The 19,042-nt window shown below is 41.7% G+C and overlaps 1 protein-coding gene across 2 annotated transcripts in view; it reads right to left on the bottom strand.

The window, feature by feature from the left end:
- Window positions 1-2,757: 2,757 nt before the first annotated feature.
- The window catches only part of LOC126424859 (arylalkylamine N-acetyltransferase 1-like), a 251,708-nt gene continuing 235,423 nt past the window's right edge, over window positions 2,758-19,042 (bottom strand). For both annotated transcript variants that reach the window (XM_050087673.1, XM_050087674.1), the window contains exon 4: window positions 2,758-6,054. In XM_050087673.1, the coding sequence (XP_049943630.1) occupies window positions 5,856-6,054 (199 nt within the window). In that variant the 3' untranslated portion in view covers window positions 2,758-5,855. The remainder of the gene's footprint in view (window positions 6,055-19,042) is intronic.

Raw genomic sequence — 19,042 nt, 5'->3', positions numbered from 1 at the left:
GGTACGTCGATGATACTTTCGTGGTGTGGAGCCATGGTGAAGTACAGCTCGGTGACTTCCTAAGACACTTGAACAGCCTCCATGCCAACATTAACTATGGAAGTAGAAAAGGACAAGAAACTGCCATTTCTAGATGTGCTGGGCACAAGGGTCGGCGAAAACCTGGGACACAGCGTGTATCGAAAACCGACACACACGGACCGATACCTGCACAAACTGTCAAACCACCACCCGAGCCAGAAAAGAGGCATGATTAGTAGGCTCGTAACGAGAGCAGGACGAATATGTGAGCCGCAACACCTCAAACGAGAAATGCAACACCTAGAAACTGTTCTGAGGAGCAATGGGTACTTCACAAATTACATTAGAAGTGTAACAGAGCCAAACACTCGGCGAAGTAAGGAACCAGAAAAAGAAATGTCGGGTACGGCCTTTCTGCCATACATTCCCAGAGTGACGGACAGAATCGGCCGTATATTGCGCAAACATGGCGTAAAGACGATCTTCAAACCGACAAGGAAGATAAAAGTGTGTCTTAGATCGGCGAAGGAGAAAAGAGACCCACTTGCAATGTGGGGAATATACCGTATACCATGCACATGCGGAAAAGTTTATGTCGGAATGACTGGATGATCAATTAACACCAGGATCAAAGAGCATAAGAGACATTGCAGGTTGGGGCAGGTGGAGAAATCGGCCGTGGCAGAGCACGCACTAAATGAGAACGACCACGTAATAAAATTCGCCGACACGGAAATTGTAGCTGTAGAAAAGCACTATCACACGCGCTTGTTCAGAGAAGCTGTAGAAATACAAAAACACGCGAACAGTTTCAACAAGAAAGAGGAAAGCCTTAAGGTAAACGGATCCTGGCTTCCCGTACTGCAGCGAACGACCGTCGCAGTTAGCAAGAGGAGAACAGCATCGGAAATGACCGCGGAGAAGCCCTCGGACGTTGGCGCGCCAGGTACATATAGTCTGCGGCCGCGAGCTCGGCTCAAGTTCACCACCGGCAATGGAGGGTGAAGCTTTGACAATGCCAGCCACTCGTGCTGGCGAAACGTCAGAAAAATCATTATAATTTCAAGTTGCAAAAGATAAAGATAAGCAGTTTTAGAAAAATAACTTGTAGGTAAAATGGGTATTTCATTTTTTAGTTACCTCTTATTAGTTAAGCCTGAGTAGTAGATACTGAGCCCTTATAAGTGACTTCCATAAAGATATAGCCTCTGCACCCCATATTCGCTGGTATCCAGGTGCAGTCGCTGTGATTCGAAACCAGGTCCATAGTATGTCTCATAGCTACCAGAAGGTCTGGAGTGCCCTCTGACAGGCAGTCATTTAAGCAGTCGTTAGCACACGGAGCACAAGTGTTTACTGAGTGAGCGTTGGATATCTCGCATTTCCTGAACCTATGACCCGCTTCCTTTCTCCGACGTCACGCTGTGGACCAATTTTTTTTCTGTTTCCAAATGGTCCGTCTCCTGTTTTGTCTGCAGTGGCCCAATTGTTTTGCTGTCGAGTGCACACTAATTCCCGTGTCCCTCGCTGGTGATGCCTGCATTTGCTTTCCCTGAAGGTTCTCCTTCATGATATGATTTGTGAAACATGATGTAAGATTCAATGATCAAGAAGAAAATGTTTTTATCAACTCATTTTCATGGCTGTCTGTCGATAAATGATCCTCCACTTGAGGCTTTGGAAGAAGCAAATTTTGTTCCTTTCGCAGACAATGCAAGTATGCTTATAAAAATAATATTGGTTCCATTACTGAAAAGGAAGCTACTGAAACATTCGAAAACATCACCTGACGGTTCAAGGCAAATGGACTGTCGCTGAATTTTGACAAGATTCGGTACTTACAGTTCAGTATTTCTTGCAGAACCCCATAATCGATAAAAACAAGTTATTCAAACAATGAAATATAAGTACTAGAGACTGTTAGACTCTTGGAACTGCAGACAGATCACGACCGTAACAGGAAAAATCCGTCGCCTAAAATTAATTATGTCTCAGTTCAGCTGTCAACAGTATGCATGAACGACTGCTTAATATAATCAAAAAATGAGAAAAAACCTATTTCGTTCTGTATAATGCCGTTCACTAATGAGTCATGGAATCATTCTGTGGAGAAAGTCAATTTACAAGCATAGTATTCTCAAAATACAGAAGTGTGTAGTAAGAGTTGTGTCTGGTGTTAGTTCTAGATCTCTTAATATTTTAGGTCTCTTAAGGAAACTAAGTATTTTGGCAACTGCGTAACAATATAAATGTCCTTTTTTTAAAAAAATAGTGAAAAGCGCGGATGTAGCAGTATAAGCAAACACATGGTCTACAACGATATCAAGGAGTTAACATTAGTACAGAAAGGAGTCGCATGTATGGATACACACGTATTCAGCAACATATCAGAGTGTAGTGAATGCAACATGGATAATGTATTGAGTTTAAGAGCTTGTAACTTCTCCTTCTAGAGTGAAGATTATCTTAACAGAAACTCTGTATGATGTTTCATTTTATTTGACAATTAGCAGTGTAATACATAACTCTTTAGCAGTTTCAAATCATTTCAATGTATTATTCTTAAACTAAATAAAATATCTTTTTTTTTTTGTCTTCTTTCCACATCCTACAGAATGCATGGGATTCATGGAATATGACAAATGTAATGTAGCGATTTAATGTTGTTCTGTCACTAGAAGAGTTGAGGTGCAAAGAAATACTTTGGATATTTCAAGCTACAAGCTTTTATTCCCACTTTCAAAACATATAAATACAATAAAATTACAGAGTATGTAACAAAACAATATTCTTTAACAACAGATGAATTCTATTCTTTCCATTTATACTCGAGTAATATAGTTTGTGCTTTCTTTTTATGAAATAGATATTATATACACATTATAAATGTAGGTAAGGACATGCAGATTTCACAATGCCTTACACATTAACAACATGAATTAATAATGCATAAAGGTCTATGTATTTCCAGAGTTTTGAGGTTGTTAGGGAGAGAGTACAAACGGCACACAATGTACAGCATGACACATATATCACAGACTTTGCAACATTACAACATTTATAATGTTCCTGGAATGTTATTTAAGGTTAGACTTAGGAAGCAGAAAATATAATCATTGCACTTTGTAAATGATCGAAAGAAATATAAATATTTTGCTTCAAAGTTATTCTTTCCTGACAATTTATATCATAGTATCAGCACAGCTAAGTTCTGTTATACTGGTATTTCGCTTTTGCACAGCATGTCTGCTACAAGTATTCATTGATTTCTTTTAGCATCACCATAATTTAATTGAAATGTACAAACAGTGATTACCATTTTTTATCAAACTTGACATAATTGCTTTTTTGCAGAAATTTCAGTGATCTAAGATAACTTTTCAATAATTTTCTGGACAGTGCTGGTCATATAGCTTAGCTAAGGAAAGCGTTTGGGGTTTCCTTTGAATGATGCAAGTTATAGGCAACTCTTTAGAGATACAAATTTGAACAAGATGAGTTACATAGAAATGAATGAGGACAATAAGATGTGATGAAGGCCATATATGACAAGAACTCACTAAAAAAATCTTGTATGCAGTCATGTCTGTGTTAATGAATTATTTCAAAAAAGGAGCATTATGTTGTAGTTATAGTCAGTGTGAAAATTGAAGACTTAATCAATCTTAATGTTAGTAAATTTTTGAGAAGCCATTATTCTAAGAGCCTGTCTTTGTCAAAAGTATTATTAATGAGTAGGTACATTTCCTGGAGAAAGCTACATTGACCTGTGTAAAATTTCTGAGAGTTGCATACACATTGTTCTGATCATGAAGAAGCTTCATTGCCAAAATTATGTAGTAAATATTTTGAAATTTAACCATTGTAAACTGATACAATTAAAGAGTTAGTTTTTGTGTTGACAGAAAAAAGAGAAAGAGAGCTAACAATTTTGTATTCACATAAAAAAATGAAAATAATATAGTGAATATTTAGTTTCTGTAGTGTAGAATCAGCCAGATCAGTGATTGTTATCTTCCTGAAACACACAAAGACATTTTGAAACATATAAAGTATGCATAAAAATGCAAATGAAGGCTGGTGAAGGTTGTTTTCTTTACCTCACAGTTTCTTCTTGTAGTATATAAGCACTTTAGCGTAGTTATTATTTCAGAAATTTGTTATTTACTGCAGTATAACAGTCATGGTACAATATAAAGATATGTCTATAATGTAACTCTGAACTTCATGCATTCTATGAATGTGGTCCTTGCGGAAAGAAATTCATAAGCCAGGCATGTTATGAGGCTAAACATTGCTTTCGAATTTCACGTCTGATGCAGGTACTATACAATAAAAAAAAGACCGAGAATAGTAGAAATAGTGATTTCCACAACAAAGTACACTCATTAGATGAGAAACAGGGAGAACCCTCTTGAGTATCTTTAGTTCCCAACATGCAGTTACTGTTATGACATCACTCTCATCACAATTTTCATTTCCTGACCATCCTTATAGCTTCTATCTGATATTACGATCAGGAACTTAACATTAGAGTGTAGTACTCGCAACATTACTACACTTACAAGGGCATCAGAGTACACTTTGTGCAGTATAAAATAAACTAAATTATTGTGTGCCATCACAGCCACAGTAATAAACAAAATAGAGGACTACATGAACAATACTTAACTTCTTTTGTACATTTTTAAGGAATCATAAACAAGCAACTTTAGAAATCAGTATCCAGTTTGGATGACACCTCACTGTAAGTAATTTGTCATATTCTACCATAAGTATACATCATTTACAAGAAAATGTATTAAAAGTGAGATGTGTATGTTTGTTTGCTACTAACAGTTCAAGCAACACAAACCAGTGGGTATTCCGAAGCTCCTATGACAATTAATTTAATCATTGTCAGAGGTACATGTTGTGGGTGGATATTGTTATAACTTGTTCCCAGCAGTGACACCTTCACATCGACACTTGCTATATTTGTAGGTCAGAATTTCTCCTTGTTACACGAACATATCTGGGGTGGGTGGGGCCTCAGGTTTTTGTAATGTCCTGCACAGAAGTGGATAGATTATATACGGCGCAGTGGACTTTTTTAGTCTCTCTCCAGACCATTTTGTTGTATGTTTAAGTAAGGATTGAGCCAGTTTGGGAATTGTGACATGTGATTCCCTTCAGTTAGTGTAGGAGAGAGCATGAAACTGAGTTTTAATCTCACTATTCAGTTAAATTCATCTACTGGGAGCGGAGGGCTGGGAGACAAGAGGCAACGGAGGCAGATATTGAGTTCAAGCTAGTACCACATATCTCACATATCTTCTTAAGACAGAGAGACTTACAATCTGCTTTTGGAGCACAATTTTCATTCTCAGTGACACATTATAATCCCATCAATGATAAGATCATTAGAGACATAACGTAAGTTCGGATTGGGGGAAGAATAGGGTAGGAAGTATTTCATGCCCTCTTCTAAGGAACGCTCTCAGCATTTGTCATAAGTGATAGAAAATCACAGAGAACACAGATGTGGATAGCTAGATGGGAATTAGAACCTGAGTCTTCCCAAATACGAGTACAGTGTGTGCATGTAAGTACGAGAGAGTGAGTGAGTGAGTGAGAGAGAGAGAGAGGGAAAAGGTAACAGAATAATCAGCTGCCTGTTGAGGGAGAAACGAAAAGGCATCATACCATAGAATTGTGGATGAACCTTGGGCTAAGCTGAAGCTTAGAGGACACTCAGTTGCTGTGCTCATTTTGTACTTGGAGTTGCATACAGTAATATTTTGTTTTTACTCTCCACCAGTTCGTACCACCACACTTGTGCTGCTGCTGCAGCACTAGACGGCCCTCTTGATGTAGGTGGAGACCTCCTTGTGAGGCTCGGCGGGCGTGAAGACGACCTCCCCGTCTCGCTTGTACTGGGCGTACGGCATGGAGAAGACGCACTCGAAGCCGAGGCGCCCGACCGCGCGGGCCGAGTAGTGGCTGGTGCAGTCGACGCGCACCAGGGGTATGCCCCGCTGCTTGGCCAGCTCACTGGAAAAGAACCAGACCGGCGGCAGCAGGCGTCAGTACATTGCCAGTAGGACTCTCATCAGTTCTCAGTTCCCCGGGACTTTCTCACTTGAATTTTGGTCAATTGTTTGATCGAAGCAAAAACAAAACTCCCTAGAAATGAGGAATTTCATTTTTGTAAGAATTTCCAGAGGTAGACGAAGAATAATAAATGTGAAAATGGGGCTCTCAAACTGACCAGAGTGAGGTCTAGTTTTGCAAAGAAAGATTTAATCGCTTAACAGTTCCATGGAGAAGAAATAAAAACTTTGAGGTTCGCCGATGACATTGTAATTCTGTCAGAGACAACACGGGACCTGGAAGAGCAGTTGAACGGAATGGACAGTGTCTTGAAAGGAGGGTATAAGATGGACATCAACAAAAGCAATACGAGGGTAATGGAATGTAGTCGAATTAAGTCGGGTGATGCTGAGGGAATTAGATTAAGAAATCAGACACTTGAAGTAGTAAAGGAGTTTTGCTATTTGGGGAGCAAAATAAATGATGATGGCCGAAGTAGACAGGATATAAAATGTAGACTGGCAATGGCAAGGAAAGCGTTTCCGAAGAAGAGAAATTTGTTAACATCGAGTATTGATTTAAGTGTCAGGAAGTAGTTTCTGAAAGTATTCGTATGGAGTGTAGGCATGTATGGAAGTGAAACATGGACGATAAATAGCTTAGACAAGAAGAGAATAGAAGCTTTCGAAATGTGGTGCTACAGAAGAATGCTGAAGATTAGATGCGTAGATCACATAACTAATGCGGAGGTGTTGAATAGAATTGGGGAGAAGAGGAGTTTGTGGCACAACTTGACTAGAAGAAGGGATCGGTTGGTAAGACGTGTTATGAGGCATCAAGGAATCACCAATTTAGTAATAGAGGGCAGCGTGGAGGGTAAAAATCGTAGAGGGAGACCAAGAGATGAATACACTAAGCAGATTCAGAAGGATGTAGGCTGCAGTAGGTACTGGGAGATGAAGAAGATTGCAGAGGATAGAGTAGCATGGAGAGCTGCATCAAACCAGTCTCAGGACTGAAGACCACAACAACAACAACAGTTCTAACGGCTTAAGGGGGGTGGGTGGGGGTTCATGAAGTTAACCAAAAATGTCAATTTTCAATTTATATATTTATATGTATATGGTGTCTGTTCTTTCGGATATGTCCGACAGTTGAAAATTTGTGCCGAACCAGGATTCCCCATTGATTTCAACTGATGCGTGCTTGCAGCCAATGTCTGTAATTCCTTTGTGTCTTAAATTTCAGTTTACATTTTATTTACTATTAGAAGTGTAGGCGTATAAGGACGTTTCAATGATAAAATCTCATCGAAGTGCATAAAAAATAACTAAATGTGGAGGCGGCCTCCCTGCCACGCCCAATTTGTGAAGTTCGATGATCAACAATTCCGTGGATTATTTTCAAGCCGACTTCCACTTTACAGATCATCTATGACTCTGTTCCTTATCTTAAAAACAGTAAGAAACCAGCTGGAGTCAAGAAACTCAGAAAGAAAGCACTCTTGAAGTGTATTACGCGAAGGCTATCACACAGAACCTATCCAGAGTAAGTGACATGAGAAGTGCACTATGAGCTACATATTTCGACATGGTATCAACAGATAAAACAAGCCATTCGTCATTGGTGCTACGTTAGCTGGTGTACGCAACTACAGGCTTAGAGGGATAACAACCTCTACATTCAAAGGGAGAGGCTTCCAAATTGTATTTTGGATGTTGTCAAGTCCACTTATAGGTTTACAGCCGGCCCTGAACTTCTGAAATGGTGTGTTCAAACAAAACGCAGAATCCAAATGAGTGTCTAAATTCGGTCACATGGAAACGACGCCATAAAACCATATTTTCATCTGCTACAGTTGTCGGAATTGTAACTTATGATGCAGTTCTTGTATTTAATGATGGTAACGCTGGGAGGATGGAAGTATTAGAGAGAACTGACATTCAGACAAGATATTTCACTCAAGACATATTAGATTTACAGCACCTCTCTGCAGCTAAGTCAGTTGAAGATCTGGTTGAGGAAACAAGGCAGAAAACGAGAAACCAGAAAAGAACTCTTGAAGGGAAAAAGAACCCTGAGGGAGTTCTGGAGAGGTGAAATACGAAAAAAACGTTATGCTGATCTTTAAATCGCGTTTCCTGCAAACTATGTTGTTCAAATTGTATGTACCTTTCTCTCAGAATCTATGAAGACAAGAATTATGAAATTTTGTGTGGTTATTTCTACAGATCAAATAAAAGTAGTCTGAAGAGTAAATTTTGCAATCCTGAGGGTAAGGTGAGATATGGGGAAAGTACTTGGAATTTTGCTTGAATTTTATATTGTGCTTACAGAATTATAATTAAAAATATTAACATTTTCCAACTAAAACCTCATGAGAGAAGTTTACTAAATGCAAAGAGATGAAACAGAAGAAATTTTGTAGTAACCTCTTGAATACTTTCTGAGAAAAAGATATATATATATATTTGAAAATAAAATTTTTAAAATAGATAAAAATGTCAAATATATAATTCAAGAAACTCTACAGTAAATTTAACGTGAAGCATGGAAAAATTTCATTGTTGCATCTTGAAATTTATGAGTTTGGTACATGATGTCTGTTTTTCATGAACGCCTCCCATTAATGAGGTGACACCACCGAGCTGTCAGAAATTTGAGGAATTGCATGTTTGCAATCATCTGTCCTGTAGACATTTGTTCATTATTTTCTACCAGCTTCCGTCACAGTGGCCATCTTCACCGAAGATTATGTGAAAAAAAAACAACTACCGATGTACACACAAAATAGAACAAGTAATTTGTCAAGTTGGTCAAGGTAAACATGTGGAATTATTTACGTACTTTCCACAGGATACAATGAATACCATGATAGTCATAAACTGTTTACAGGGTAACATACTGATGGACACGGGCTGTCAAGCATTTTGGAGGATGGTCGAAAAAAGTCACATGAAAATCAGAAGGAAGAATCACTCGTGAGCTCTCAGGTGCTACCAGAGTACAGCTAGCGTAATAAACGAACTTAGGGGTTTTCAGAAATGACATGCAATGGTCAAGCAACACGAAGCAACACATATCAGTAGCCAACGGCAAGGGGCGATTGAGATGGTGTAAACAGCAGAGCAACTGGACAGGAGATCATCGAAAATGAATGATAATCCGATGGAAATGTCTGAGTTTAGTGTACACCTGGACAGGTTTACCTGGCATTGTGTATAGTGCCACCAGTGAAATACCGAGTGGGCGGTGGTACGAGGGTGGAATAGCTGCCGTGGTTAGGTTGTGGTTCCCTTATTGCGCTTAAGAAAACGCTAATTTCGTAAAGACATGAACAAATTTTACACCTCTGTGTGCTGCGTATAGTGGAGGAACAGTTCGGAGACGACGATTGTATTAGCACGAACATTCTCCCTGTCATAAAGCAGCATTTGTGAGGCAATGGTTTGTGGACCATAACATCCATGAAATGGAGTGGCTTGCCCAGATTCTCGAGGTGAACCCAACTTGTCACATTTGGGGTGAGCCAGAAGGTCGATTTCGCTCGAGATTTGAGCGTCCAACGACACAACCTTCTCTGGTTTCTACAGTCTCTGGTTTCGGTCCTTGAGGAAGAATGGCCTGATATTCCTCCACAGGCATTCAGAGAGCTTAATGAAAGTGCCCCCAGGAGAGCTGAATCCGTCAGCCGACGGACGGACACACCATACATACTCCAAGAATAAACAAGAAAACAACAAAACAACATGAAGGAATTATCAGAAAGGGACGGAAATCGGTAGATGTGATGTACGTGTACAATCAAACAAATTATTACAATGTTGGAAAAATTGGGTGATTTATTCAAAAGAAAGAGCTTCACAAAATTGAGAAGGTCGATAAAACGTTGGTCCACCTGTGACCCTTACGGCATTGACTGATGGAGTTCTTGGATGTCGTCCTGAGGGATATGATGCCGAAGTTTTTCTCAGTCGGCCTGTTAGATCGTCAAAATCCCAGGCTCGTAGGAGGGCCTTGTCCATAATGCTCCAAAGGTTCTCAATTGAGAATAGATCCGGCGACCTTTCTGGCTACAGTAGGACTTGGCAAGCACGAAGACAGGCAGTAGAAGTTCTCGCCGTGTGTGGCGGGCATTATCTTGCTCAAATATAAGACCAGGATGGCTATTCATGATGAACAACAGCCGTCCGGGATGGCCGAGTGGTTCTAGCGCTAAAATCTGGAACCGCGTGACCGGTAAGGTCGCAGGTTCGAATCCTACCTCGGGCATGGATGTATGTGATGTCCTTGGGTTAGTTAGGTTTAAGTAGTTCTAAGTTCTAGGGGACTTATGACCTCAGAAGTTAAGTCCCATAGTGCTCAGAGCCATTTGAACCATTTTTTGATGAGCAACAAAACGGGGCGTCGAATATCTCGACGTAGCGCTGTGTTCTAAGGGTGTCATGGATGACAGCCAAGGGGGTCCTGCTATGAAAAGAAACGACAGCCCATGGGTGTCGCTGTAGGGTTTCATGGTGGGCGATAGTCAGATTGGTATCCTACCGGTGTGGGGGAACGTCTACAGACACACCTTAGCTGGTCGCCAGGGGGACTCATCTCTGAAGTCAATTCTGCTCCAGTCAATGAGATACCAGGCTGAAGACGTGTCTGGAGGCACCCTAGACAGCGAGGAGATACTAACCAAGACTGTTGATATTTTAAAAAATATACGATGTATCGATACATAAAAGAAACATGTGATATATAGGGTATAAAATAATATATAGGATATAAAATATAGACTGGCAATGGCAAGGAAAGCGTTTCTGAAGAAGAGAAATTTGTTAACATCCAGTATTGATTTAAGTGTCAGGAAGTCGTTTCTGAAAGTATTTGTATGGAGTGTGGCCATGTATGGAAGTGAAACATGGACGATGAATAATTTAGACAAGTAGAGAATAGAAGCTTTCGAAATGTGGTGCTACAGAAGAATGCTGAAGATTAGATGGGTAGATCACGTAACTAATGAGGAGGTATAGAACAGAATTGGGGAGAAGAGGAGTTTGTGGCACAACTTGACTAGAAGAAGGGATCGGTTGGTATGACATGTTATGAGGCATCAAGGGATCACCAATTTAGTACTGGAGGGCAGCGTGGAGGGTAAAAATCGTAGAGGGAGACCAAGAGATGAATACACTAAGCGCCCGCATCTCGTGGTCGTGCGGTAGCGTTCTCGCTTCCCACGCCCGGGTTCCCGGGTTCGATTCCCGGCGGGGTCGGGGATTTTCTCTGCCTCGTGATGGCTGGGTGTTGTGTGCTGTCCTTAGGTTGGTTAGGTTTAAGTAGTTCTAAGTTCTAGGGGACTGATGACCATAGATGTTAAGTCCCATAGTGCTCAGAGCCATTTGAACCAATACACTAAGCAGATTCAGAAGAATGTGGGCTCCAGTAGGTACTAGGATATTAAGAAGCTTGCACAGGATAGAGTAGCCTGGAGAGCTGCATCAAACCAGTCTCAGGACTGAAGACCACAACAACAACAACATTTTCAGCAACTGTTTTTGAAGAATGTCGAGGTGAAAAAGCAGCACACTAGTTGCGTTAAAGTTTATTTCCTAACACCGCTTCACGCAGTGAAAGTAAAATTATGTTCTACTAGAATTGCAAAAGAACAACGTCAAATAGGTACCGAAAATTGTGATAAAAATATAAAATAAATATATCGGCACCCGATGTTGGCATTTGGATAGTGATATATCGATATATCGGACGAAGAAATACCGCCGATATACATCAACGTCTTTCAGAAAAAAATATCTTTACTTCGATTTTCTATCAACAGCCCCAATACTAACATGACTGTCGTCCGCCGTACGGTCCAAGAACCGAGAGCGATGGAGTGAGATGGCACTTCGTTTGATAGCAGGACCCTTTGGTAGTCGTCCGTGGCACGCTGACAAAACGTCGACGATATTATAATCCTCGTTTCGTTGCCCTTTATAACACGCCATCCTGGGATTACATATGAGCAAGATAGCGCCTGCCGACACATGGCGAGAGCCTCTACTTACTTGTCTTCATGCATGCCAAACCCTACTTCGACCAGAAAGTTCACCGAATCTCTTCCCAACTGAGAACTTGGGAGTGTTATGGGCAGGGTCCTCCAACCACCTGGGGAATTTTGACGATGCAGGGCCCCAGGTGGACATCCAACAACTGTATCAATCAATGCCATGCCGAATCAGTGCTTGCGTAAGGGTCAGGGGTGTACCGACGCGTTATTGACTTGTTCAGGTAGTGAAGTTCTTTCTTCTGTATAAATCATGCAGTTTTTGTGGAATCGTAATCATTTATCTGTCTGACCTGCGTTTCTCCTGGTGTACACAGTTTTCAAACAACTTACAGGTTCAAATGGCTCTGAGCACTATGGGACTTAACATACGTGGTTGTCAGCCCCCTAGAACTTAGAACTATTTAAACCTAACTAACCTAAGGACATCACACACATCCATGCCCGAGCCAGAATTCGAACCTACGACCGTAGCAGTCACGCGGTTCCAGACTGAAGCGCCTAGAACCGTACGGCCACACCGGCCGGCCAACTTACAGGAATTCAGCCAGGAAACATTTACAGCGAGCGAAGATATTTCGGCGGAAGTACACCCCGCCATTTTCAAGGCACAAACAGCAATGGACAGGCGACGTACAAGCAAATTCGAAACCTCGTGTCTTCTAGTAATTCAGAAGAGGTAACATACACACAGTGAAAACTAGTGCACCAGAGATGGCCAAAGTCAGAGGTATCGATAGTGAAAGACTACGAACTCAAAAAAAAAAAAAAAAAAAAAAAAAAAAAAAAAAAAAAAAAAAAGAATGTTCAAATGTGTGTGAAATCTTACGGGAGTTAACAGCTAAGGTCATCAGTCCCTAAGCTTACACACTATTTAACCTAAATTATCCTAAGGGCAAACACACACACCTATGACCGAGGGAGGACTCGAACCTACGCCGGGACCAGCCGCACACTCCATGGCTGCAGCGCCCCTAGACCGCTCGGCTAATCCCGCGCGGCTAACTACGAACTAGCGGGTGCGGTAACATTGACTCTGTACCTCTGTTTTGACAAGGTAGAGTGCAGGATTCCAAGCAGAGTTTAAACAAAACTTTCCATCCCTGTTTACATGATTGCTCGCTAATTTAATTTCAACAGCTACGTTAAAAGCAGTGTCAGAAAAGCTGGACGTGCATGCTCGATATTGTTATATACGAGGGTGATTAGGAAAGTAAGGAACGATCTGTCGCGAAATGGAAACCACAGTAAAAATCCGATGAAGTTTTGCACAGGTGTGTTGGGCAGTGCCTCTGGTATGGCCGTCGATCGCGTTACGTCGTTCTTTTTAGTTCTGATCACGCAGGGAGCACATAAAGGTACCTAGAACAACAGTGTCTCCCGCCAAGTACGACGGCCTGGTGAGAAATTTCGCCTGAAGCTATGCAGCCAACATTACATAACTGTCGTGCGTTTTATTCTTCAAGACAATTCTCAACCGCATTCTGCAGGGGCAATGAAGATGATCCTGGATCGTTTTCAATTGGAAATGTTTGATAACACACAATGCAGCCCGTAATTGTCTCCCTCCGAGTTTCATCTCTGCTCCCATGAACCGCTGGCTATGAAGACAACATTTTGGCACAGACAACGAACTGTAGGCCAGCCTAGAGAATTGGTGGAAAGCACTGGCGGCTGCCTTCTATTACGAGGATACTGGAACGCTGGTGCCCCGCTACGACAAACGTCTAAGTCGGATCGGCGACTATGGAGATAAGTAGCTGGAAGTTGTAGCTAACTGTAGCAAATAAAACAGTTTTGATTTACACCGAGGTTTCGATTTCGCTTCTTATCGTTCCTTAATTTCGGAATGGCCCTCATAACATAAGGTGATCAGTATCCAAAGAATGTTCGACGATAGCAGAACTTCTTAGCTGCTGTAATCATGTGTGCCGTTTATGCTCAGCACATCGGTCCTCCACGCTTCTGATAGTCCGACAAATGTATGCCATGCTACAGCTACAAGGAATGCGATATACACCCGCCTTACGCTAACCGAGATCATCCTTAACAGAACAGAAAAGCACTCTAATATATATAAGATGATAATACTGAGTAGACACCGAAGTCTACTACCTTTTTTCCTTACGCAGGAAGCGCTTTCACCAAGATCGCTCGTATATGACGGAAATACGATGTGAAATGTTCTTTCTGACCTTCTTTTAAAAGTAGAGTGCTAAGAAACAAGGTTTTAAATTTGCTTGTACATCGCCTGTCTGTTGCAGTTTGTCACCTGAAAATAGCGGGCTTTATTCTACATCTACATCTACATACATACTCCGCAATCCACCATACGGTGCGTGGCGGAGGATAACTCGTACCACAACTAGCATCTTCTCTCCCTGTTCCACTCCCAAACAGAACGAGGGGAAAATGACTGCCTATATGCCTCTGTACGAGCCCTAATCTCTCTTATCTTATCTTTGTGGTCTTCCGCGAAATGTAAGTTGGCGGCAGTAAAATTGTACTGGAGTCCGCCTCAAATGCTGGTTCTCTAAATTTCCTCAGTAGCGATTCACGAAGAGAACGCGTCCTTTCCTCTAGGGACTCCCACCCGAGTTCCTGAAGCATTTCCTTAACACTCGCGTGATGATCAAACCTACCAGTAACAAATCTAGCAGCCCGCCTCTGAATTGCTTCTAAGTCCGCCCTCAATCCGACCTGACAGGGATCCCAAACGCTCGAGCAGTACTTATGAATAGGTCGTATTAGTGTTTTATAAGTGGTCTCCTTTACAGATGAACCACATCTTCCCAAAATTCTACAAATGAACCGAAGACGACTATCCGCCTTCCCCACAACTGCCATTACATGCTTGCCCCACTTCATATCGCTCTGCAATGTTACGCCCAAATATTTAATCGACGTGACTGTGTCAAGCGTTACACTACTAATGGAGTATTCAGACATTACAGGTTTCTTTTTCCTATTCATCTGCATTAATTTACATTTATCTATATTTAGAGTTAGCTGCCATTCTTTACACCAATCACAAATCCTGTCCGAGTCATCTTGTATCCTCCTACAGTCACTCAACGACGACACCTTCCCGTAAACCACAGCATCATGAGTAGAGAGCCGCACATTGCTATCCACCCTATCCAAAAGATCATTTATGTAGATAGAAAGCAACAGCGGACCTACCACACTTCCCTGGGGCACTCCAGATGATAGCCTCGCCTCCGATGAACACTCACCATCGAGGACAACGTACTCCCGCCGAAATATCGGCGGTCGCTGCAAATATTTCCTGGATGAATTCCCGTAAGTTGTTTGGAAATTTATTTGCGCGTACACGTCACATCTGCCGTATTCCGTCTCACTCATACGATCACGTCGTGGTGCGTCGTTCTTTTTGTCTCATAACGGAACCTCCCCATCACACCCCCCTCAGATTTAGATAGAAGTTGGCACAGTGGGTAGGCCTTGAAAAACTGAACACAGATCAATCGAGAAAACAGGAAGAAGTTGTATGGAATTATGAAAAAAATAAGCAAAATATACGAACTGAGTAGTCTATGCGCAAGATATACAATATCAAGGATAGTCTGAGCTCAGGAGCACTGTGGTACCGTGGTTAGCGCGAGCAGCTGTGGAACGAGAGGTCATTGATTCAAGTCTTTCCTCCAGTGAAAAATTTAATTTTTTATTCTCAGACAATTATTATCTGTCCGTGATCACTTTTTGGGAGTGATTATCATATCCACAAGAAAACCTAAATCGGGCAAGGTAGAAGAATCTTTTTACCCATTCGCCAAGTGTACAAGTTAGGTAGGTCGACGACATATTCCTGTCATTTGGCGCACATGTCGTCACCAGTGTGGTATAGAGCGTATCAGACGTGTTTTCCTGTGGAGGAATCGGTTGACCTATGACCTTGCGATCAAATGTTTTCGGTTCCCATTGGAGAGGCACGTCTTTTGTCTACTAATCGCACTGTTTCGCGGTGCGGTCGCAAAACACAGACACTAAACTTATTACAGTGAACAGAGACGTCAATTAACGAACGTACAGATCATAACTTTGCGAAAGTAAAGAAAGTAAATTTTACACTCGAGGGAAGACTTGAACCAAGGACCTCTCGTTCCGCAGCTGCTCACGCTAACCACTTTTTTTCCAATTTATTAGTCATAACATTCCACAGTAGCACATAATTTTCAACTGACATTTAAAAGTAATAAAACAAACTAAAATTAATTACAGGTTCCTTGGCATTTTAGAAAAAGTCTAAACCAGATAGTGATGTCCGTCACTTGATCGTATTTGTTTTTGTTGTTCAAAGATCAAATTGTCTCTCGTTTCTTCATGTTCTGAACCGCATCATCGAAAATGGAGTTCACATGACTGTTCTTCTGAGGAAGTTGGCGTATGTGTCATAGTAATTATTCATGCGTAGTAGCTTGTGATGCTGGTCGGAAATGTACGTCAAAAAATCTCCTTCGCTCCTTTCTTTACTGGACAGCAGGTAAAATACCGCGTGTCCCTTCAACCAGTTGACGGCATTTTTCTTCCAGGTGGGGTACAGTTCTTCTTCCGGGTATAAAAGGCACGATGGCGTTATCAAATACGGCGGTTTTCTCTGCACAGTTGCTAATTTTTTTCTGATTGACAACCATATATTATTCGCATTTCCACAGACAAATTGATGTTCATCTATATCAATCAGGTTGCAAGTGGTACATAAAGGGGACTCAGCCAGGTGAATGGAATGTAGTCTGGAGTTCGTTGGAAATTTCCTATTTACAAAATAGTACCACAATGACCGCACTTTTGTTGGTAAATACGGGTGGTGTACGTTCCTCCAGATATCACGCCAAGAGTGACCGACGCATTTTTGTTCTATGATGTTCTTGGTCTGAAAGTTCACTAAGTTTTGGTATTTTTCTTGACTTTGATGACATCTTCCTTGGGTGTTCCCAGTCTAATGTAGCCATATTTATAAGTAGGCTATTTAGGTTTTCTTATTGGTAACGCCACGTAGCGCTCTGTATGAAAATCACTGGCTGTGCTGTGTGCAGTCTGTGGCTAGTTTGCATTGTTGTCTGCCATTGTAGTGTTGGGCAGCTGGATGTTAACAGCGCGTAGCGTTACGCAGTTGGAGGTGAGCCGGCAGCAGTGGTGGATGTGGGGAAGTGAGATGGCGGATTTTTGAGAGCGGATGATCTGGACGTGTGTCCATCAGAGAGAGTACATTTGTAAGACTGGATGTCATGGACTGATATATATATATTTATTATGACTTTTGAACACTATCAAGGTAAATACATTGTTTGTTCTCTATCCAAATCTTTCATTTGCTAACTATGCCTATCAGTAGTTAGCGCCTTCAGTAGTTTGAATCTTTTATTTAGCTGGCAGTAGTGGCGCTCTCTATATTGCAGTAGTTTGAGTAACGAAGATTTTTGTGAGGTAAGTGATTTGTGAAACGTATAGGTTAATGTTAGTCAGGGCCATTCTTTTGTAGGGATTTTTGAAAGTCAGATTGCGTTGCGCTAAAAATATTGTGTGTCAGTTTAAGCACAGTCGTGTATAATTGTTCAAAGGGGACGTTTCATATTCTACGAAGAAATGTTTTAGGTGGTAAAGTTCATTTGGGATGTGGTGAACGTCTATTGGGGCGTCCTGGCTGGCCGGCGCTATTTCATTTAACAAGAATGCGGCGACACTGTCGACTGACCGCTTCCACAGTTTATATGTTTTACAGACGTACAATGCTTGTGCTTTGTTGTACACGTCTGTGAGATTCAATCCACCGTTCCCAGTCGGTAGAGTCAACTTTTGGTACTTGACTTTGAAGGTGTGGCCACGGCTGACGAAGTGGCCAAAAGCAGCCAAAATCCTGTTCGCCACTTCCCTCGGCACTGGCACCACGGGACCACGGCGCTTCTGAGCTCAGTCTATCCTTGATGTTGCCTATCTTGCGCATGGACTACTCAGTTTGTATATTTTGCTTATTTTTTTTCATAGTTCCACACAACTTCTTCCTGTTTTCTCGATTGATCAGTGTTCAGTGTTTCAAGGCCTATCCACTGTGCCAATTTATAACTAAATCTGAGGGGGGTGTGATGGGGAGCTTCCCTTGTGAGACAAAAAGAACGACGCACCACGACGTGATCGTATGAGTGAGTTGGAATACGGCAGATGTGACGTGTACACACAAACAAATTTCCAAACAACTTACGGGAATTCATCCAGGTCATATTTGCAGCGATCGCCGATATTTCGGCGGGAGTACGTTGTCCTCGATGGTGAGTGTTCACCGGAGGTGAGGGTATCATCTGGAGTGCCCCAGGGAAGTGTGGTAGGTCCGCTGTTGTTTTCTGTCTACATAAATGATCTTTTGGATAGGGTGGATAGCAATGTGCGGCTCTTTACTCATGATGCTGTGGTGTACGGGAAGGCGTCGTCTTTGAGTGACTGTAGGAGGATACAAGATGACTCCGACGGGATTTGTGATTAGTGTAAAGAATGGCAGCTAACTCTAAATATAGATAAGTGTAAATTAATGCAGATGAATAGGAAAAAGAATCCTGTACTGTCTGAATACTCCATTAGTAGTGTAGCGCTTGACACAGTCACGTCGATTAAATATTTAGGTGTAACATTGCACAGCGATATGAAGTGGGACAAGCATGTAATGGCAGTTGTGGGGAAAGCGGATAGTCGTCTTCAGTTTTTGGGAAGATGTGGTTCATCTGTAAAGGAGACCGCTTATAAAACAGTAATATGACCTATTCTTGAGTACTGCTCGAGCGTTTGGGATCCCTATCAGGTCGGATTGAGAGAGGACATAATTCAGAGGCGGGCTGCTATCCACTGTGCCAACTTTAAACTAAATCTGGACCACCACCTCTGTAG

The sequence above is a fragment of the Schistocerca serialis genome, chromosome 10, assembly GCF_023864345.2.
Source record: "Schistocerca serialis cubense isolate TAMUIC-IGC-003099 chromosome 10, iqSchSeri2.2, whole genome shotgun sequence".
NCBI classification, from domain to species: Eukaryota; Metazoa; Arthropoda; class Insecta; order Orthoptera; family Acrididae; genus Schistocerca; species Schistocerca serialis.
Note: the sequence above shows the minus strand (reverse complement) of the source record. Positions and strands in the feature narration are given on the sequence as shown.